Here is a 22,537-nt window from a genome sequence, read left to right on the forward strand (position 1 = left end):
TACAAGCTTGTTTCAGCTATATTTGGAAACGATGAACACTTCTAACGTGGGAGATCCTCACTTGCTTATGAAGAATTGTTAGAAGGTACATAGGTTTCACAGATTACAAGGTTTTTCAGACTTTTTCCAACAGCCCTGGGACACAGGGAATAAAAGAAATGACAAAAATAATTTTGTATTACCACGAAGGGAATTGGGGAAAAAATTTGGAAAGTTAGTAGCAGCCAGTAATCTCTTGGCAGTGGATTTGATTGCATTTATACCTAAATAACAGATCCACAAATAAATACCCAATAACAGATTTCTTTTTGTAGTACCATGTTAAGAGTATTGTACAAAATGGCATTTTGCCTTTTTACCATCACTGAGGTAGGAAAGAAAGGAAGATAAGGATCACAGACGTGGGTTGGCAGGGACTTGTGGGCTGAGCTGTTCGGTCTTCCCACTCGAAGCACAACTAGTTGGCTCTTGACTATTGTCGTCTCTCAATTGGTGCAGACATGGCTTTGTCTAACCGAGTCCTGAAAATCTTCAGGGATGGAGCCTTTGCCACCTTTGTGGGTAACCTCCTCCAGTGCTGCACTGCCCTCTTCCAGCAGAATTAATCATCTGAACCTGCTTCATGTGACGAGGCAATTTGTTTGACTGCTGAAACAGCACATTCATTTTTTACTTCCAGCTACAGAGCATATGTGCTGGGGTTTTCAAGAGATACAAAACCACTCTCTTCCTCCTTTTGCCACTGTTGAGATTGGCATGTGCTAAGCAAGTCTAATGTCAATGCCACTTTAATGTTTATTTGCATTATTTAAGGTCAGTACGCTGGTATGAAGCAATGTGGCGAGGTGCAGAGCATCAGCTGATGCCATGCTTCAGCTCCTTACAAAGTTTCCCTGCCTTCTGCCCTTCAGCAAATAATAAGCACAGTGTCTGAGACTCAGTTTTGTTAGAAATTAAGGCTTTATTTCAACCAGACACTTAGGTTCCTAATTAACAATGTGAGTAATCCTGCAGAAATAGGACAGCTCATATTGTTCAAGCTCAGCACATGGATAAATGCCCGACTGAGATGAGGCCGAGGAGGCAAAACTAAGGAACGTTGTGAAACGTTGTCAGAGGGAAGGCAGTGTGTGTCTTTGCTGCTTTATAAAAGTCATGATAGGAATTCTTCCTCTCTGCTGGAGCAGTCATAGGTGAGTTAAAGGAGAAAGCTTAAGTTCCTGACATGCTTCAGAATGAAAAAGTATGAAGAAATTGGTGGTAATCCTTCTTCCCTGGCAGGAGAGGAGTAAGTGCTGATTTTTGCATGTCACCTCTTTTGTTACTTACACAGATCGGATTTTGGAATTAGACAGTTCTTTCTAAAAGATTTTGTAGAATTTCTTTACTCATCCCATGGGACAAGACTTGTCCTCTAGCAGGAACAAAAGAGAGAGATATATTCTAACTAGTCACTTTACATCTCAAAGAAATGATCCCCTAGAAATGGAATAATAAATTTAATTTTTTTAACTTTATAAGTTCCCAGGTGATTGTGATGCTATGAATGCTTGCAAACTATCTGAATTATGAAACTGATAAAGATGCTTAAGGGCCAGTTAAAAGCTACTGGATTTTTCTATTGCAGTGATGCATTTTGGTTTAATATTTGGTGTGTATTATTACTGTGCATTTAATTTGCTTCTGATGCTGAACAAAAGCTACTCCCAGTCTGATGCTGTTGTCTAAGCAGTAATAATACCTTTTCTTTTTGCACGCAGTTGACTTTTTGTAAGGTTCATTTTCCTGGGGCTAAAATAATCATCATTATGTTTGAGTGTCATCTTTTTTATGGTCACAGTGGGTTTGTCTCTAACCTGCCTGACAGTTCTAAGACTTGGTTAGATGTCAATCACTGCTTACCACTGTATTAAACAAGTGTGGTTTTCTATTCTTTTGGTTAACTGTATCCTTACACATTGGATTTCGGTTTAAGATTTTCAGAGGTAAAGGGGAGAAAATGAGACACAAAGGCAAGGCTTGTTTGTCATTCCAGCAAGTAAGTGAGGGCCATGTGCTTTCCGAACTCCTGACCATCCCCTGGACACTGCTGAGGTCTCAGCAATGTCAGCCAGAGTGTGAGTGCCCAGCACTTTGGGAAAAGTATATAATGAAATCGGGCAGAGCTGTAGGATGTTCAGTGCTTCTGAAAATGAGGTCACTTAATGAGGTGTCTGCGCTCATTGGAACTTAGCTGTAGGGCACGTTTTTCTCAAGTCACCTTACCCATAATATTGCACTTGTATTCATAGCCCATTAGCGGGCTTTCGTATAGCATTCATTTGAAGCAGAAACAGGGGAGAACCTTTCCAGGGAAGAACACAGCTTTTAGTAGGGTCACACTTGCTTTGCTCCTTAATACCTCAGTCTGTGAGATACTGCCTTTTCCTTGTTTTTCACTTACCTGGCCTTTCACTGTTTTACCTCCTGCACCCTTGCCTTGCTGCATGTCTTTTCTGGCTATCCTTGGCTGCTGTGTTCCTGTCTGGCTATTCTGGCGTTTCTCTCCTGTTGAGCTGTTTGGCTTCCCTTATCACAATGCCAGGTGGTGCTTCTCTGTCCTTTCTTTCTGTTCCTCATCTGTCTTCTCTCCCTCTGTGTAATGGTTCTGCACCTCTCTCCAGTAGTTCCACTGGGCTGTCCTTCTGTCAGTTTAATGTCATTCAATTTAAAGCTCATACGGCCCAATCTCAATTCTTTCTCTTTTCCAATTAGCCATTTCCCATTCATGACGTTTTCTCTGATTACCACCATTCACAAGCTCAATCATGTTTGTTATTTGGGCCATTTTCTAATCCTGCATACTGAAGACAGAATATAATTTATTCTTATTATTTATTTGAATATTTAAAATCTTACTACATTTTCCTCCAATATATTTCTAAATCAGATATTTTCGCAGTTCAGATAACTACACAGATTAAGTACCCGTGTCTCTCTGAGAATGACAACAACCTTTTCCAGTCTATTCCAAACAGAATCATAGAACGTTAGGGATTGGAAGGGACCTCAAAAGATCATCTAGTCCAATCCCCCTGCCGGAGCAGGAACACCTAGATGAGGCTACACAGGAAGGCGTCCAGGTGGGTTTTTAATGTCTCCAGAGTAGGAGACTCTACAACCCCCCTGGGCAGCATATTCCAGTGTTCTGTTACCCTTACTGAGAAGAACTTTCTTCTCAAATTTAAGTGGAACCTCTTGTGTTCCAGTTTGAACCCATTACTCCTTGTCCTACCATTGGTTGTCACCAAGAAAAGCCTGGCTCCATCCTCTTGACACTCACCTTTTATATATTTGTAAACACTAATGAGGTCACCCCTCAGTCTCCTCCAATCTAAAGAGCCCCAGCTCCCTCAGCCTTTCCTCATACGGGAGATGCTCCACTCCCTTAATCATCTTTGTTGCCCTGCGCTGGACTCTCTCCAGCAGTTCCCTGTCCTTCTGGAACTGAGGGGCCCAGAACTGGACACAATATTCCAGATGTGGTCTCACCAGAGCAGAGTAGAGGGGAAGGAGAACCTCTCTGGACCTACTAACCACCTCCCTTCTAATACAGCCCAGGATGCCATTGGACTTCCTGGCCACAAGGGCACAGTGCTGGTTTATGGTCATTCTGTTGTCCACCAGGACCCCCAGGTTCCTTTCAACTACGCTTCTCTCTAATAGGTCATTCCCCAACTTATACTGGAACCTGGGGTTGTTCCTACCCAGATGCAATACTCTACACTTTCCCGTGTTATATTTCATTAAATTTTTCCCCGCCCAACTCTCCAGCCTGTCCAGGTCTCGCTGGATGGCAGCACAGCCTTCTGGCGTGTCAGCCACTCCTCCCAGCTTGGTGTCATCAGCAAACTTGCTGATAGTACACTCTATTCCCTCGTCCAAATCGTTGAAGAATATATTGAATAATACAGGCCCCAGTACTGATCCCTGAGGCACTCCACTGGATACAGGCCTCCAACTGGACTCTGCCCCGTTGACCACGACTCTCTGGCTTCTTCCCTTCAGCCAGTTTGCAGTCCTCCTCACTACCCAATCATCCAGACTGCGCTCCCTTAGTTCAGCTGTAAGGATGCTGTGGGAGACTGTGTCAAATGCCTTACTGAAGTCAAGGTAGACCACATCCACCACCCTGCCATCGTCCATCCACCTCGTTATGTCCTCATAAAAGTCAATGAGGTTGGTCAAGCACGACTTCCCCTTGGTGAAGCCATGTTGACTGCCCCTAATGATCCTCTTATCCTTGATATGCCTTGAAATGGCACCGAGGATAAGTCGTTCCATCAGTTTCCCAGGGATGGAGGTGAGGCTGACCGGTCTATAATTACCCGGGTCCTGACATTTGCTTTCCTCCAGTCCTCAGGCACCTCTCCTGTTTCCCAAGACTTGGCAAAGATGATGGAGAGTGGTCCAGCAATGACCTCAGTCAGCTCCCTCAACACCTGTGGGTGCATCCCGTCCGGACCCATGGATTTATGGATGTCCTGATTGCCTAATTGCTCCCTAACCCAGTCCTCATCAACCGAGGCAAACTCCTCCATTTTCCTGACTTCCTCTGGGGCCTCAGCAGTACGGGGCTTGTTAACAGAGTTGTTAAGCTGATTTGTCTTCCTTGCATTCATCATGAATCCCTGCACTGACTCATCCCACTACCTCCTATCAGCATCCAGTTTTTTGTGTTTGCTTTTAAAGTCTTTCCTATATCTGCCCTCTCCCATTAGTCATTCCTTCGTTTTGTGAAATGCTGACTCTTCTCCCCACCCTTGCTTTTCCAGTGATATCAGCTTCAGAGATCATTTTGGTCATTTCAGAGAGCTCTTTGCTTTTCTTATTTCTTATAAATGCAGTACATTACAAGATAGGCTTCATATATATTCTTCAGATCAACTTGTTTTGCACTAGAGCTATCCAGGTTATCTTAGAAACAGCTTCACTAGCTTGATTTGCTATGTCAGTTAATATTTAATTAGCTTGATTATTGAAAAATAGGATTTTTATGAAGTAGGATTTTTTTTCAATTAAAATTTAAATGAATAAGTAGGGGAAATAGATCTTTTAAATAGGAAGCAATTATATTATTGCAATATTTTGAATCCGTAGTGTTCCTTCTCTCTACTGGAAATGTATGAGGGAAGAAAAAAGTTAGTTTTCCTCTCAAATATGTTTATTATTAAGCATCAGTAACCTGCTGAATCAGTGGTTATGCTGATTTCAGACATTCAGAAATTAAATCTAAAATCCTGATATTGGACTCCAGCATAATCAAAGCGTTAAAAAATGGTCTCTGATTTTTGAAGCAAAATTTTTATGCTTTGCTTGGCAAGTCTTTAGGATACGCAAGTAATTTGATCAGAATAGAGTAAAAGGAAGGCTTTTAATCTTGCTTAGTCACACAGCTGAAAGAAGTAAGAAATACCACCAGTTGTGATGAATCTTGTGCAAAAGTAGTGGGAGTTCTGGTGGTCTTGAATGAAGCAGGTTAAATCCAAAGCCTTAGTGCAAGTTCAGAGCTGGATCACATCCATATGCATTACCACTGATAGGGAATTTAAGAAATGAACGCTCTTTCTGTGCCCCTCCAAGGAGCCATGGATGAAGGCTGGGTTGGGAAAAGGAGAGGTTATGGTTTCTTCTGCTTTGACATGAGTGGAGCACATGGTCCCCAAAGCTTCCACATCCCCTGAGTGACAAACTTGGGTGCAAGCCAAGGACTTCTCTGCTCCTCAGCCTTCATCACTCCTAGCCCCATTTACAGAGAAGGTGGTGAAGAGTAGCACCTACCATTTCAATTCGCTTTCTGCAACAAGGCTCCTGTGCTTATCAAATCTACAGGTGTTTATATTCCTCATGTCATCTAACACCTTTTGGGGCATAATTCCAAGCTTCACAAGCATTGCAAAGAGCCCCATACTAAAAACTTGGTCTTTTAAAAAAATTCATAGCCACGACATGATCTTTCCAAACACAAGAAGGTCAGCACGAAGAAGGCCTTTCTCAAGGGAGGCAATCCAAACCTCTGGGATTTTTACTGGAGTTACAGAGAGACAGTCTGTCTGTGCTGGAATTGATTACTGTCATTGCATGTCAGCTTCCTCTCACGACTCGGGTGGAAAGGAAGGAGAGGATCTCATTAAATACTTGCAGCAGAGAGGCTGGGGGGTAGGGTTCAGCAGCTACCCCCAGCCTCAGGTCTCTCTCCTCCAGCCCTCAGAAGATTCACAAAATTGATCCAGGGCCATTTGAATAGGGTGTAATTGCTCTGAAAGGGATATTTGCCTCCTCATCAGTAATTTCCAGCAAATCTTGAAAGAAATCATGAGATTGTGGTGAACCCTTTCAAACATGCTGAACTTTTTCGTGGCCTATCCATAAAAGCGCTGGTGTTGCTGGTAGGTATCCTGGTTTGAGTTGTTACAGCACGGTATACACAAAAGTGAGATTTTATCCTGAGATACTCCTAATAAATCTTTCTAGCTTCTCTTCCCTGGTATAGAAATGTAGTAACAAGTACAAAAGGAGATAATACTTCTTAAAGTCAAAACAGTGATCACTTTAGCTAGTTTGCAGGTCAACAGCCAATTTTCATATAAGTGACTTAGATTCACTGAAATACCTCCATTTGCTCTCCTTTTCTTTACATTTGCATTTTTCTCTGCAGCCTCTGGCTAAAAAGACTCCTCTGAATAAAAGTTTGTGTATGTTGCTGTCTTCTAATTATCTGTACATTTTTGTGTTTGACAGTGTATCAGCTGCAGCAAGAGGCACCACGTCCCAAGAGAATCATCTGTCCTCGGGAGGTCAGTTCTTTTGCTATACCTTGTTAAATCTGATGACTTGTCAGCAGCGTATGATTACCAAAACTCTTTTGTACAGTCTGTGGGTAGTATTCACTTTAATTTTCCCAAGCCGTTGTTTTTTATAGTAATTTTTTCCGAAGGTTGGTTAATTAAAGGAGATTAATATTTGCTAATTAGGCATGGGGGCCTCATTCTACCACTGGAAGTCCCTTCATTAGGCAAATACCCATTAACCATTGCTTACTGTGCTTTTTTGTATACCACCTAAAGTTTTGTGTTTTCTTGTCAAAATGAAGGTATATTTTCTTCCTGCATCTGCAGGATACTCCAGTTTGTTGAATGCATTCTGCCAAGGATTATATTCAAGTTAAAATAGTGAACTGATAGCCTTAGATCTCAATTCTGTCACAGAAACTTTGAAGATGATAGGATATTAAGCAATCTCTAGGCCTGGAGTTTTGGCTGAGTCATGTTGTCTCCTTGTTTTCTTTTTCTATATTTCTCCATTTCTACTTAGTTAAATATGTTAGTTCCTCAATCTGCATGGCATAATCGTAATGGAAAACATAGGTAGATGTCTCTGCTCAATCAATAAAACTGTGATAGCTTTATCTTCTATAATGTCAGGGACAAATTTTGTGCAAATAGACATGTAATACTAGTAATAAACGCATGAAGTGATTACACGAGGTATAAAAGATGATGTGAAAGAAGACAGAAACTGCAGTTCATCGGCGTGATGTATAGCCCTGTTCTCAGACATCATCCAGGGCCCCGACCTGCTTCCCACACCGTGCACCCTCTGCAGCAGAGCCCCAGCACAGCGGCTGTCAAATATCAACAGTCTCAGAACAGCTTTGTGTGGGGCACAAGGCTTTGTGTCAAGGCACAGGCAGATTAAATAATTTGCCTGGGGTCATGAAGAAGATCCATTGCGAAGCCAGGAATTGCATCCAGTATTCCTGAGTCCACCAGGCACCTTAACTCAAAGGCAGTTGCATTTGTTTTTTTTCACATGTCTGGGGAGAGCAGAGTCTTGGCCTCACATGGGCAGTCGTCAAGCCCTGTTGGTTGGGGATGGTCCCAGGGTGTACCCGCAGGATGCTAAGAAGGGCAAGTAAAACACTGGGGTGGGTGAGCCCTCATGTCATCCTTTCTCTCTGTCAAAGTCAAGGCTCAGGAAGAAGGAGGATGCTGTAACCCCCTGGGACTCCAGTGCATGTGTGCTGGAGGGTTTTAACAAGACCTTCCTCCCCAGAATTCTCATACACAACAAATTATACCAGTCTTCTTGGCTGGTATTCTCAAAACGAGAGGACATTCAGGTTTTTTTTACTAAACGAACATCAGGTAACAGGTATTAAACTAGTAGTGCTATAGCTCAAAATAGTTAAGGTAAACAATTTATTTACTTCCAGTGCAGCGTTAGAGGAGTTTCTCACTTTTCTCACTCTAGTTATTTATTTTATTTTATTTTATTTTATTTTATTTTATTTTATTTTATTTATCTTTTTCATTCTGGAACTACTTTGAGAAAGAACTTGTCTTGAGAAAATCTGCATTGAATACTTAGGAACCCTTGCCTACAGTTTGAAACTCACCTTTGTGGGGATACAAATGACTTAGTCTGAATCAGTTTAATCCAAAATTTATAATACTAACTCAAAGCATTTTTTAGCTTGCGTCCATGAGTGAAAATTTGGGTCAAGTTAATACGATTGTATTAATGTTTTAGAAATAAGATTATATACACAAGTGGAGTAAATGTGCAATTGCAAACTCTTTGTGACTGCTATATTGAACTTGTTTTCTTAGACTCTTGAACATGTTATATACAACTGAAATTATCCTTTACTCTCTTTTTCGGTGTTTAAAGACCACGCATATTTAATTCCTATTCAGGTTGTTTCCAAAGTTTTGCAGAAAGAAACTAAGGTCATGTTATATTAAGCATATGAGCATGTTATTGGCAAAGCATCACATAACAAAATAAGTAAAAAGAAAAATCCTATTTATATAATTAGGGTTTGGTTCTGACTGATGAACCATTTTTAGCAGCTCACTTCACAGACTGAAGAGAATCCTATTTTGATTTGGTTTGGGTTTTTTTTTTTTTTAATTAACTTAGACATCTGAAGAGACTTTATTCAGGTAGGAATATGAAGCAAAAAGAATTCCCACAAATGTGATCTTTGGTTGACTTCTTGTAACTTGGATTTTGAGTCTTTGTGTAGATCAACTATATGTGTTCACAACCTGGTTGCTAGAAATACAGATTCTCTGACTTCTCTGACATAAGTGTCAAAAACTAATCACACTACTACACTGATGATGTGCTCTATTTTTACAGCTTTATTTTTAGACATAATTGAAGAGGGTGTCTTGATCCCTAGATTGTTCCTTGTGGTTCATATTGTTGGTTTTATATAAAGTAGAACTATATATTGGTTTTATAGAGAATCACAAATTATTTTAGAGAGAAAATTTGGCACTGTATTCTTATGCCACCCATTAGCTTTACCTTAACACACAGATTGTAAGACAGGTGGGTTGTTGTTGTTTTTCTTGATTCTAGTTTGATTTCAGTGTAATCTGATGATTGTATAGTCTTTCTTCACTAAAGGTGGTCTCTTATTAATTCTAAATTTCTGTCAGTTACATAGAAAAATCTCAAAATCTAATTTTGTGTTATGTATGTGAAAATATGTTACTCTGCAATATGATTGTTATTTAGTATGCAACATGATGCTCATCCAGCAGCCGGAGAGCAGATGTCAGCAGGATGTGTGAATGGCAGTGGAAAGATTTATCTGTCCATGTACATATCATAGGAACTAGACTTTGTTGAGGTTGTTTTCTTGTATAATGTAGGAGTCAAACTGTTTCAGACAAATGTAAAAATTGCAAATAATTTTAAATCCTTCATGCTTATGGGAAGATGTCTTTTATTCATAACTACCAAATTCTGCACTGTTTACAAGGAAATTCAAGCATCTGCTGCAAACAAAATTTGTAACAGCAACAGATAAACTTTTGAAAGGTTGGATCTTTGTTTTGTTTGTTTGGAGGTTGTTTGGGTTTTTTGTTGTTGTTTGGGGTTTTTGTTTGTTGGGGCGGTGGGGTTCGTTGTTGGTGGTGGTCTCTTGACACTTGGCGTTTTCACAATTCCTCCATCTTTTCCATTGCTGTCTTCCACGTTTTCCACATTCATTTGCTCTTCCATTACCTTTCTGTTACTCCATAGTCACAAGAGTTGTAGCCTCAAATCTTTGCAGTTCTACCATCTGATTTGTCTGGGTTTCTTGTTTAACTACACTATGGAGACGGAAATTGCCTCTCCTGATACGCAAACCACCCAACTAAAAGCTGGGACTGTAAATAAAACATGAACGTTTAAATCTTTGTGTCTTTGAACTTTGCTATCATGATTCTCCTTTTATTTATTTTTTTTCCTGCATAAATATCTTGTCAGCAAAAGCAGGTAATTCCTGCAATGGGAATCATATTGAGTGAGCTGTTAGGGCTTCAGGTACCTAACGGGTTTTAATTAATCACCACTGACAGCACGACTGGTGTGAATATCCTACCTTCCCAATAACATTGGATTTCTGCCAATACCCTCATTTGTAACCATATTGCTTCCAGCAATGTTTTAATGATTTCTTTTTTAAATAGGAAAAGTTTCATTTAAAAGTGCCATTCAGGTGGAGGAGTAGCTTTTAAATATTGTGCAAGTGTGATCATAGGCACCAAACAATCATATTTGTGCGAAAGTCATATTATAAAGCATCTTTTAGGTTTTATTCTACAGAAATGCTGATAAAAAATTACACTCTCAGAAAACCATTCAGGCGTTCAACTTCATGGTTTTATTTTAAAGTATCATTTTAAAGAATTCTTAATTTTAAGAAGTACTTCAGTAGTAGACTACTCAAAATATCTTTTAAAGAAATGGAGTTGTTACTAATCTGAAAGGATCAAGGAAGGATGGTGGTATTATTTGGGAACATTTTTGATTAAACAATAGGCTTGTTACAAATTTCCATTGAAGAAGGAGTGAGTGACCCATGACTCTTGGATTACTTGAGTAGAGTCATTCAGATATTCATACCTGTGAGTGCTATTCCTGTTCTGTTCCAAGAAAGCCTTAATTGCTGACTATAATTTTTGAGGCTGTGTGTTTGTCTGCATTAGACCTCACATATTCTTAACAGTGTCTTGGCCAAGTCAGTGTCAGCAACACTGAGAAACTTGTCTAAATTTCCCTAGTGTAGACAAAGCCTTAGAGCCTTAACTTATATTATTATGTAGAAAAATGTCAGTTAATTGCCTTCACCGTCATTCTGAATTCTGAATATTGTGTCAGAAACAGTAGAAATTATTGTCTGTGCCTTTAAAGCATCAAAATTATGGTTCCTTGATTAAAAAGCAAATACGATTTCAAAAGGGGGACTTTTATTTGGAAAAAAAAATGCTTTTTCTTTGCTTAAGTGATTGTAAGAGACTAAAATAATGATGGTGATGGCAGACTGTACTGCTGAGAGTCTTTCACTCTAACCATCCGAAGGGTCAGGAACTGTTTTGGCCCTCTGGGTATCCATTACCCAGATTTATCAAAACAAGTGTATAGTTAGTGGCATTTCATAGAGCATAACTGTTGAAATGGTCACTAGCAGGTTTATAATGGTACTGCCATCTTGTGCACTACTAGCAGAGAATATACAGCATCCTTACATATCTCCAAAAGTGAATGACTGCAAATTATTCTTTATTCAGTTATCCTCAGAGTTTCTTCTGAAGCATGGGATTCAAGCTGAGAACAATACAATTAGTAGACTATCATTTAAACAATGGCAATATTGAAAAGTGTTTTTAAAATGCTGGTTACTTTTGTCAGTCCTACTTTCAGGTACAAAAATGTTTTATATTTGTACATAAGGAAAAGCTTTTGATAGGTCACTTCCAGAAGATGTTTGTAGAGTATATCTGACTGCATAATAAGAATTTAATCATTGCAATAAGTCTTCCATGAATTCCATTATTATGCTCATTTAGTGGCTTTTACAAGCTGAGTATTTTCTCTTTCCCTCTGCCCTCATCTTTCTAGTAACAATGTCTATGCACTGGTAAAGAACTAGGGAGTTATAACAGGCATTGAAATTGGCCATGATGTTGGTGGTAGATAATGAGGGTAAATAGCAATTTTCATGGCACTTGTTGAGATCACTCTACTGCAAAAAGTCAAACACTATCATGAGAAGGTGTCTCTTGTTGTCAGTCCTGAGAGCTTGTCTAAGATAATTCAGAATATTATATTATATTATCTTTCCTCAGAAAGAAGCCTCAGAACACACACAGTGACACACCAAGAGACCCCATTTGCCAGCAATTAAGTGAAAATGAGCAGAATTGTGAAACCTATTTTCATTAATGAAAATGTTTGTACATCTAAAACTTAATGGAGCCTATATCTTCAAATTCTTATAATATTGCTGCTGCTTTAATTGTGTTTTTATAATCCTGTCTTTATGATAGAAACAAAAAGAAACAAGGAGGACACAGCAGTAGTCTGTGGGTTGCAAATGAAGCAAAGAGCAGTTTTGAACAGACCTCGACACAAGGAGGCAAGTTCTTCAGCTGAAATCCATGGTGAAAGTAGAAATCCTGGCTGGATGGGAGGGAGGTTGGAAACAGTTGAAGGCCCAAAGAGTCTTTGGTTAAATTTGAACAGAGGAGCTGTGGAATGTCAAAATGTATTGTATCCAGCGTCCCTCCAAATTTGCCACGTACAGGTTTTCCTGTTAGGTTTAAAATGTGGGTTTACACCCAATGCCGTTTTCCTGTGGTATCTCCTGAGTGAATTTTGTCCCACAGAATGCCTGTGATTTGCAGCAGCACATGAACAAAAGACGGGAGGCTGGAATATTGCTTGCCCAAAATTCCTGTGCAGTCATGACAGCAGAGAAGGTTGCCAGTGTTTTCTCCAAGGCACTTTAAGGATTGACAGGAAATCCCACCTCTCCCAGGCTCTGTCAAGTCTCACCCCACTGCAGTAGTAGGGTGGTGGAGCACTCAGATGAAGCCACATCAACTTCATTTTAACAGTCCATTGACTACTGAACAGAGGAGAAATCGCTCTAGTCATTCTGTAGACACAAGAGTAAATGTTTCATTTAAATAGTTACAGCTAAAGAAAACTAGACGAGGCATGTCTGTTCCACTTGAATTTCATCAAGCTTGGTTTACTAGTGGTCTAGGTTATGATTTGCAAATCGGACTGGTGGTCATCTTTGACAAAGAAATGTGATGTGGACCAGTTGGTGCATTTATTGATCTCTACAAAATGCAGAAGTGTCGAGGGTTTAGATTGCGGGGTGACAATAAAACCCTGGCAGATGTATTGTTAACCTCCTCTCCCCCCTCCTTCCCCCTTTTTGCCCCTCCCTCTCCCCCCTTCCCACTAAGGACAGGCGATCGGGAGGAAAAGGAGGACAGAGAGAAGAGAGTTGGAAAAATTAAAAATGTTTTACTCATGCTACTAATAAGAATAGAGAAAATAATACAAAATATGCAAAACCAATCTTGAAAGTCTCAGCAACTGCAGAGCCGGCACCTGAAGTCCTGGATTGGACTCTGCAGCCAACCGGAGCTGGATTCAGTCTCTCACTAGGCCTCAGTTCACAGGGACGACTAGCAAGGTCCTCTCCTAATGTCAGCCATAAGCAGAAGGGAAAAGAAGGAAAAGGGACGAGATCCTCGTGATCTCCCACTTTTATATGAAGTATTCACGTGAATGGAATGTTATACACCGTTGGTCAGTTTCTTGGTCACTTGTTTCTCGTCCCTCTCGGGAGATGTGAATCTGTCCTTATCAATAAGTTAGCATTCCATTGCTATGTTTACCAAAGCATGTATCTGCTTCTCCAGGAAAATGCAGCTAATATGAAGGCTTTAGCTGACAGGCAAATTCACTAAAAGAGAAACTTGTTTTTTAACAAAACCAGGACAAGAAGTTAAAGCCATCTTTTTGGAAGACAAGATGGCAGCTTGTGACTAGCAAGCCCAAACTGTATGGAGCTGTCATTATGGACTGATGAAGTTGCTATTTATCCCTTAGGTTTTGCTTGAAAGCTGCTTTGGGAAGGTTCACCCTCCCCTCCATTTTTCCTTGGAAGTGGGTGACGTGTCTGTATTTGCGATTTTGCTATTCTCATTTTTTATTTCCTTTGATCTTTGTTACATATCAGTCTTTTCACCTAGTTAATTTTATTGTGACATGATGTCAAATGTAAATAGTTTTCAAGGCAAAATAAATGAAAACCTGAGTCATATCTTGACCTAGATAAAGTTTGTCAATAAGTCTATGTGTAGGTGAAAATGCTGTGTGCTTGTATACATTTACATATCTGTTCCAATTTAGGCCAGTATTTCTTGTGTTTGGTTAAAGTAATATGTAGAAGGAGGTCTCCTATGTTTGCTCTGTGACTGATACTTTGTGAGGTGTTCAAGATAAGAATAGAGCATTGAGCAGCTGATCAATTTGTCTTTCCTAATATGAATAAATAGAGAAACTCTGTACATCTATCTTGCTTCCTATACTTCCTGTATGTGTATGTATAAACATACACACAGAGAATGGTCAAATCAGCCAGTTACACAGGTCTTTTTGGAACACTGAAGAGACGTAAGAATGAACATGGTGGAGTTTGCATGGTTTTCAAACAGGGTCTCCTGAATTTCAGGCCTCTGAATGAAAATTCAGGCGATTCACAATGTATGTTCCTGTTTTTCCTTTGTTTCTAAAATATGTGCATATCCGTTTGAAATACCATCATGACTAACTAATATGTACTGACACATTATAACTGCCCTGTACGGATTATTAAGAGAAGAGAGTAATAGATGTTTTTGTGAAGAGTATATCTCATAAATTGGCATAAAAATATTTGGCTTTGTTGAAATGAAAGCATCTGTAAATTAACAGATAGTTCATAATTTTGGAAACAGATATTCTTTTACCTAGTATTTTGTAGAGGAGTTCATAGGATCTACACCTTTTCCAAACTCAGAAAAAGTACCTACCCCTATCTAAGCTCCTTTATTCCTGTTTAGAGTTTGCAGACAACCTGACTTGAGAGAAACTTCTGCACTTCCCAAGTACAGAGCAAAAGTATTCATAAAATCAATGACAAGAGATAAACAGGGTTAATATTATTCCTCCCTGGATTTCTGCTTTTATCCTTTCCTTGTCCCCATGCATAGGTGTTCTCCCAGTGTAATGAACGGGCAGTCTCACATCTCAGGATGCTGCTCAGTGGCCTGTCTAGGGCCTCTAGGGCCTCCCTCCTCCTCTTCATTTTCCACCTACCAGTTCCAATGGCTTGTTTCCTGATTTTCCTTCTATGCCTTCAGCCCATACTCAGGTTTCTACCTAGTCTCCTATGTCGAATAGCAGCAGTGACCTGGTTAGACAGCATGGCTTTTGGGGATGCTTTTGGGTAGGTGACAGAACACCAATAGCTTTGTGCAGAGGTACTGTGGGCTGTTGTGGCATGTGTCATAGGAATGTTTTAGTGTTTCTCCTGGTTGCAGAATTGCAAGGAGCGTTTAGAGCATTGATATGGCTTACTGCATTTATTTGCTGCTGCTGGGGATGTTTTTCCTCCCACTTAAATGACTCAACACATCATTCTTGAAAGAAGGGAGTACAGTTTAAATGCTATCTTCAGATTTTTCATCTTGCATTCAAGGTAACATTGATATTCCTTCTTACATTTGATAATCCCCTTACTGTGTGATGGGAAGCTGCGTAACAAAATAGAGGACTCCTGCTTTTGCTGCTGAAGTTCTTTGAACCCTGCCTCCCTTGACTATTTACCAGCAGCCTCCTTGATTAAGATTTATTTCAATTTATTTTAGCTCGTGCTCAGGAGCACATTATTTTCAGAAATACTTGCTTTTTCTTGTTCAATCTTCCTCTTTTCTGTTAGAGCTGAATATATACTGAAATATATTCTGGTTTAGTAGCAATAGTAGATGGCTGTGTTGGGGGAGATTTTTGTTACCTGCTGGAGTTTATAGTGTTTTGTCAGGTATATTGATTATTTGCTGCTGGACACTTTGCTGAAGGTCGTAGACAGGAAACACCCAAGTTAAAAATACTCTCATAAAGGATGCCTTAGAGCAGCTTTTTTACAAGTTTGGTACAAGCACGTAAGCTAACAAACCAACCCAATTCTTTTAAAATACTTTGTCATGAAAAGCATTAGAAATAACCTGGATAGAGTGGAAATTGGCCTGCAGTAGGTCTCACGGCAGCAGTCAGAGCTGCTGAGCTTCTTGCGTTTCTTTGCAATTTGTTATCCTCCTGCAAAAGGGTCATAACGCATCCTACCTTCTCAGTAGGTTACAGCATGCCATCAGAGCAGAGAAGGTGAGCAGCTTTGGGCAGCAGTTAATAAAAGCATTCCTTGTGTTCTTTACTTTTGTCTTTCCTTTATATTCTTCCTAGTAATGAAGAACTCCACTCCAACCTTCTCCCTAGTGCTGTAAATTTTTACCACAGAATATTTTTTTTAGAAGATATCAAACACAATTTAGCACTTTGCTAGGCTGATATTAATAGATTTAAGCTAAGGGTTTTTTTGTTTAGATAGGCAGTGGCCAGTTTATCCCTTGAAGGTTTGGCTTCCTCCTCTAGAACAGCTCATTCTCCCTGCTGCCTTCTGTCTTGAGACCCTCGCAGAGGTAGGCGCAGACATGGTATTATTGTGATTTATAAAATCTATTAGTTCTGCTCCCAGCTAATCCCTATCTCCTGAGAGCAGTCCAGGCAGAAGTGAGGAATAGGCTGGATCATGGTCTCTCGGGGCTGGAAGAAACTGAAGAGGTTGTCATTCCTGCGTCAAAAAGAGGTGTTTGCATATCCTCTTCTTAAAGCCTTTAGAAGTTGAAGATTTCATTACCACCTCTGCTTATTTACTTAGTGTTTAATTAGTTTAACACTTTCCTAACGTGTAAACTCTATCTTCTTTTTTGCAGTTTACGCCTGTTACTTCTTCTCATGTCTAGTAAGCACACAGAGAACAAATTATTTTATTTCCTCTTGAAAGCCACCTTTTTCCTACCTGTCTGCCACTGCCTCTCTCTGTCTTCTCTTCTTTAGGCCAATCTCTTTTCATGTCTTTCACCAATTATTTGTTTCAGTCTTTCTTGAGATGTGGTGCCCAAGCCCACGCTCCATATTCCAGCCAGAGGCTTTCTGAACGGACATTGCAAGGAGAGGATTTTTCTGAGGTGTCTTGTTGGCCGCTCTTGTGTTTTTACACCCCAGTGTGGCATTCTGGTTTTGGCACTTTTTGCAACAGACAGCATCAGAGATTATTCTTCATTTTCTGATCTGTAACGATGCCAGGATCCTTTTCTGTGGAGACCTGTCTAGTCGTTGCCCCTCTGGTATTTTGAATCGTTTTGACATGTTGCTCCCAGCTACTTTCTTGTCCTGGAGGCATCACAGTCCCTCTCTGTCACGTCGCTGAATGTGTATCCATCGAGTGGCCATAGCGGTGGCATCCCCGTGGCTCTGTGACTGAATGACAAAAGGAGCTGCAGACTTCCAAAACTATTCGTGTCACCCTTCTCTCTGGAGAGCCTCTGAAACAGCAGGTGGAATATGTTCTGGGGGCCTGTGCATTGCTGGTTTCTTTCTGAGGAAGGTCTTCGCTCCTCCCTCATACAACCAAAATACGTGAACATACTTGTAAAGTTACGTGGCCTGGATGGGTTTGTCACATGAAGCCTGTCCCGTCAGTTGTGTTGAATGCCATTGACTGAAAATCCTGGGGGAAAAGACCATATTTTCATTATGTATGTGCAGAGTGACTGTTTCTAATGGGCCTGTCCCTGGCCAGGGAGTACGGATGTTACATTGCTGCTACGTCTACTAACAAAATTAGCAACAGGCTTTACGACTTCTTGCAAAACCAAGAGTTAGTTGCTCCTCTTTGAAAACATTGGGGACAGAGAGCATGATAAAGTAGTGGTAAGAAAGTGGTTAAAAGGTAGTAAAAAAGATAGATAAATAAATTGCTTAAGAGTCATTGATGAGAAATAATTTTGTCTTATTTGGAGGGAAAGTTAGACACACTAGTTGATCTAAGTAGAAATTTCTTTAAGAAAAATTTGGAGGCAAAAATACTCTGTTATAGAAGTAATGAAATACAACATTCTTTTACTTCATTCTATTTAATGGGGACTTAAAATCTTCCGTAATCCTTTTCTGTTGTAGATAATAAGGCTAAAGATTGCAGTTGGCTCATTACAATCCTGCTGAAAGCTGAACAATTTGGACAATAAACTCTTTTCTCTATACAGTCTGTTTTTACTGGGCTTGTCTTGAAAGCTTCTTTTCCAACTCTTCTATTTCACTTGATGTCAAACTGAGCTGAAAAGTGTATTTATGTCTAGTCAACTAGAGTTACTGAAAAATGATTAGGATTGTTCCAAACAGAAAATATATTGGATTAAACTTCCTTTGGGAAAACGGCTCACTGTCTGCACTGAGTGAACACACCAACATTATTAACTCTTGGATCTTGTTTCTGTGCTCTTCCTGTGCATTGTGGAGAAGAGAGAGACAGGTGCAGCTGCCCACCTTGTTGTTTCCCTTCCCCTTTTATATTCTCTTCATGGATGTATAAAGACAGCAGTTTAAGTATGTAGATATACAATGTTATGCTATGCTGGCTGTTGTGAATTACAGAGAGATTACTGCTCTAGAGAGATTTCTAAATTTTCATTCCAACATTTCTAGATTTCAGCTTTGACTACTGGATAAAGAAATAAGTCTTGTGCAATGAAGCTGAAGAGAAATGAAATTTTTCTGAAATTAGGGTTATCTTATTTCAGTGGTAGTACTTATGCAGAAAGAATTCTTCAGGGTATCTTCAAATCTTTAGCGCAGTGTGGCTCGGATGTCAACGCTTGCAATGAAAATCTATCACATTAGGGGAGGCTCACCTCCTGCCAGCATGATTCCCAGTAGTTTTGTGATGAGTTATCTTGCAGAGCAGTGTAGGATTTTAACACAATAAACTGTACATTAGCAGGAGTATGTCATGCCAGGGCTAAACCATCCTGGCCAAATGAGGAGCCACAAATCCCAAGGCATTAAAATTCAGTAAACTTTGAACTTAGGTAAAAGTAATATGTTGAATTAGCTTAGATAGCTAGTGTAGTTTTTTCAAGAAGGCTTATTGCATTCTCAGTGTTGGCTTCAAACCCCAGTACAACTGACTCCACACCTGGAAGATTTTCTGTAACATTGGCAAAAAACAAACACTTTAAAATACTAGACTAAGTGTAGAAGTTGTTTTTTGGGGGGTTTGGGGAGGGACAATCAGGTCTGGCAGGCTGGGAATCAAGGCTGAAGTATGCAAAGTCTCTCAAACATGAGCCTCCAAAGGCTTTTGGAGGGAGTCAGGAGAGCTGTGCTGGGCTTCATTTCTCTTTGTGCATGCTCCAAGATTAGATGTTGAATGTTGCTGGCTTTTAAAGGATAGTGATTAGTAGTGATTTAGGCTGTTTCACCCTATTTCTTATTTCCTGATCAACTGGACTGTAGTTTTAAACAATTTTGTCACTCACTGATGATTCATAATTCGTACAACTATGAATTTCAGTAGTAATTTTCAGTGTTTTCCAGCTGGTTTCTGGAACAATGGCCAGATATGCCTGCTCTGCAACAACCTTTTTGGTTAAAAGTTGTCAAGAATACCTTTTTCTAAGCCAGGAAATCACCATCCCACATTTCATTTGAAAGTTGCCACTTTTAGTAGCGAAAGAGGATCCATTTTATTTGTCCTCTGTATAGGGGTAGTAAAAGTAAGATGTGGAGTTCGTTAGGCAAAATATATTTTAATTAGTGAAGACCTGTTATCTGCCTTACATAATTGTATTCCGTTTTGTACATTGTTTTTGTCTATTAGCATAGAGATCTAAATGATTCAACCACTCTGATCTCTTCCCTTGCTCAATGTCTAGGGAGATGGGCCAGAGTGGTGGATAAAACCACCTGGTCACCTACATGTGCTTCATAGCCATTATCTATGAAAAAAAACTTAAGTGTATGTGTCCTCAGAGTAAGGTTGATTGTTCTGGGCTCCTGCCACCAGCAAACAGTCACTTTTCTACCTGCATTTTTCCTGTCCTTTCCATGACAAAGAATTCTCTTAAGTGCATCTGCCTGACTTTGTGTGCACAAGCCCATTTAGAACAGGAGAGGTAAAGCTTAACGCCAACTGAATCTCAGTCACCTTTGCCTTCTGAGATACATAGAATTTCCCTTGAAGTTTGTACAGAGTCGGCGTTTGGTGCAAAACAGACCTACTGGCTCCTTTGATACTTTTAAGCCTCTGCTCCATCAATTGTGCAGGCTTTTGGTTTATTTCTAAGTTCAGTCCGACATTCTGGTTTTGATGTAGAGACCCTGATGTTATTTTGATCTTTTATCTTGCTTTGTTTCCTTGTGTTTGTTCCTAGCAGTGAAGTAGGTTAGCAGCAAAACTATTATTTCAGGTAAAGGTGGCAGTGAGCTTAGGAGAGGATTTTTAGATTCTGGGGCATGTAGATGGTCTGGCACATCTGGAGCTTCAGTTCAGGGAAAACTACGGTATCTTTCTTGCCTAAAGCCAAGTGCTGAAGTTGTGACCATTTTACACACATGGATGCTAAAAAATGTTGGAGTGAAAGTTTCTGTTTAATGGAGGAGGGGGGAGAATAAAGGATTTGGTGGGTTTTGTGTGGATTCTCAGAAGAACAAATCTTTTACCTCAGGAACACCATGGAAAATGGAAATCATGGTGTCCAGGACAGTGCAATTGGTTGCTAGTTAAATTATAAAGATTTCACAGATAAATTTATATTTTTGCATAAATGGTGGCGTGAGAGCAATACAACGTGTGCCTTCATTTGCTCAAGGAGTTTTTTCCACATTGATTTTATACTTTATACATATAGTCATTTATATATATATATACACATATATATATATTTGTGGGGGAACTTGTGCTTACAGGTAATTTTGAGGTGAGTGCTAGTACCATTGACTTTTATCTTTCTGAGATATACTGAAACTGTTGGGGTTTATTCTGTGTGTACATACAGTCAATGCAAATCTATATTTTTAAAAAGAAGCAGACTGAATCCTAGATTAAAGTCATGCTTTACCTTCTGTGGTGTCAAGGTTTTATTTGGCTTTCTGTGGGAATGAAACTTTATCTGTTTGTTCCTTGTCACCATTTTCAGGTACTGAGTGGCCTTTGTTTCCATGAAAGAGAAGATTTCATGTGGTGCCCTCACCTAACCCAGCTTCTGATAGCCATTTTTTAATTAAGTTCCCAGCTAACTATATGTTTTGGGGGTCATCAGGGTCTGTAAGGATGACAGGAAGGCAGCACAGTTCCAAGATAATAAACTCATGTAGCGTTACTAAAGATGAACGTATGAAAAACCTCCTTTCTGAGATAATATGGCTTTTTCTTGATTTTTTTTCTTATAAAAATATAAAGTTAAAAAAAATTAACTCATACACTTTCTTCTCTGAGTTGCCATATATGCACATATTAATAGAAACACAGCACCTGCGCTTGGCAATTTTTCTGATGTTGCTCTCTCTTTCACTTGTGCATTTGCGTTTTCCTCTTATTCCTGCCCCTCAGATCTCAGAACTGTTTGCATCAAGGTTATTCCTAGGCAGGAGTTCCAAGGGTCTGATACTGCTATTGTTAGTGCCATGCTAGAAAAGAAACACTGAGCTAGGAAAGAAGCGCAATAAGGACTTGATTGAAGTCCCATAGGCCTTCCATTGAAGATTCTCATTATCCTGCACAGACTTTTGTTCGCCTTGTGCTGAATTGTAGCCTCAGTGTCTGCAGGGCGGAAAGTCGGCTGCTTCGGTTTAGTGTGTGGATTACTGAATCAAAAGTGTCACATTTGGTAACCAGAAATTAAAAACCTTCATAGATGAAAAGTTTTTTATGGTGAAATAATGAGATATAATCAAAACAAGAGCGAGGGTCTGTGTTTCCAGTCAGATGAATTGGTGAAAATTCATCGGTTTCATCCTAAAGGATCAAAGTCTTGAAACCACGATTTTTCTACCTGTGTGTTGCTACATATGAAGCAGTAATTCCATTGATATGGGCATTGATATGCACTTATCAATTCCATTGATAAGTGCATACTCAGGTATGCACTTGCTTGGGTATTTTTTTTTAATAAACAAGGTATTTTATGTACATCTTGCATTAAGTTCTGTCATGCTCACACATAGATGTGGGGGCTGGACCTGTAGCCTGGTGACACTATTGATCAGTGCCATAGCTGGAGACCGAGCATCCTTTAATAAAACCACTTAAATGAACGCATACATATATATATATATACATATATATATATACACATATATATATATTAATACATCTGGGGAAAAAAAAATCTGAAAATTAATTTGTCGTAGCCAGCCGTGTAACGATCGCGCGGGGTGAGGCCGCGGGGCAGCTGCGCCCCCTGCCGGCGCCACCCGGCATCGCGGCCGGAGCCCGCCCGGCCCGAGGAAGACAAAGGCTGGTGGAGAATGAAGTCAGGAGTTGGCGAGGTGGCTTGTTCTGCGAACTTTCCAGAAAGATTGGGGGCTGAGAAAC

The 22,537-nt window shown here is 39.9% G+C and overlaps 1 protein-coding gene across 2 annotated transcripts in view; it reads left to right on the forward strand.

The window, feature by feature from the left end:
• The window catches only part of CHN2 (chimerin 2), a 167,957-nt gene that overhangs the window by 70,911 nt on the left and 74,509 nt on the right, over positions 1-22,537 (forward strand). For both annotated transcript variants that reach the window (XM_065051418.1, XM_065051419.1), the window contains exon 3: positions 6,781-6,836. In XM_065051418.1, the coding sequence (XP_064907490.1) occupies positions 6,781-6,836 (56 nt within the window). The remainder of the gene's footprint in view (positions 1-6,780; positions 6,837-22,537) is intronic.

This window comes from Columba livia, chromosome 2 (assembly GCF_036013475.1).
Source record: "Columba livia isolate bColLiv1 breed racing homer chromosome 2, bColLiv1.pat.W.v2, whole genome shotgun sequence".
Lineage (NCBI taxonomy): Eukaryota > Metazoa > Chordata > Aves > Columbiformes > Columbidae > Columba > Columba livia.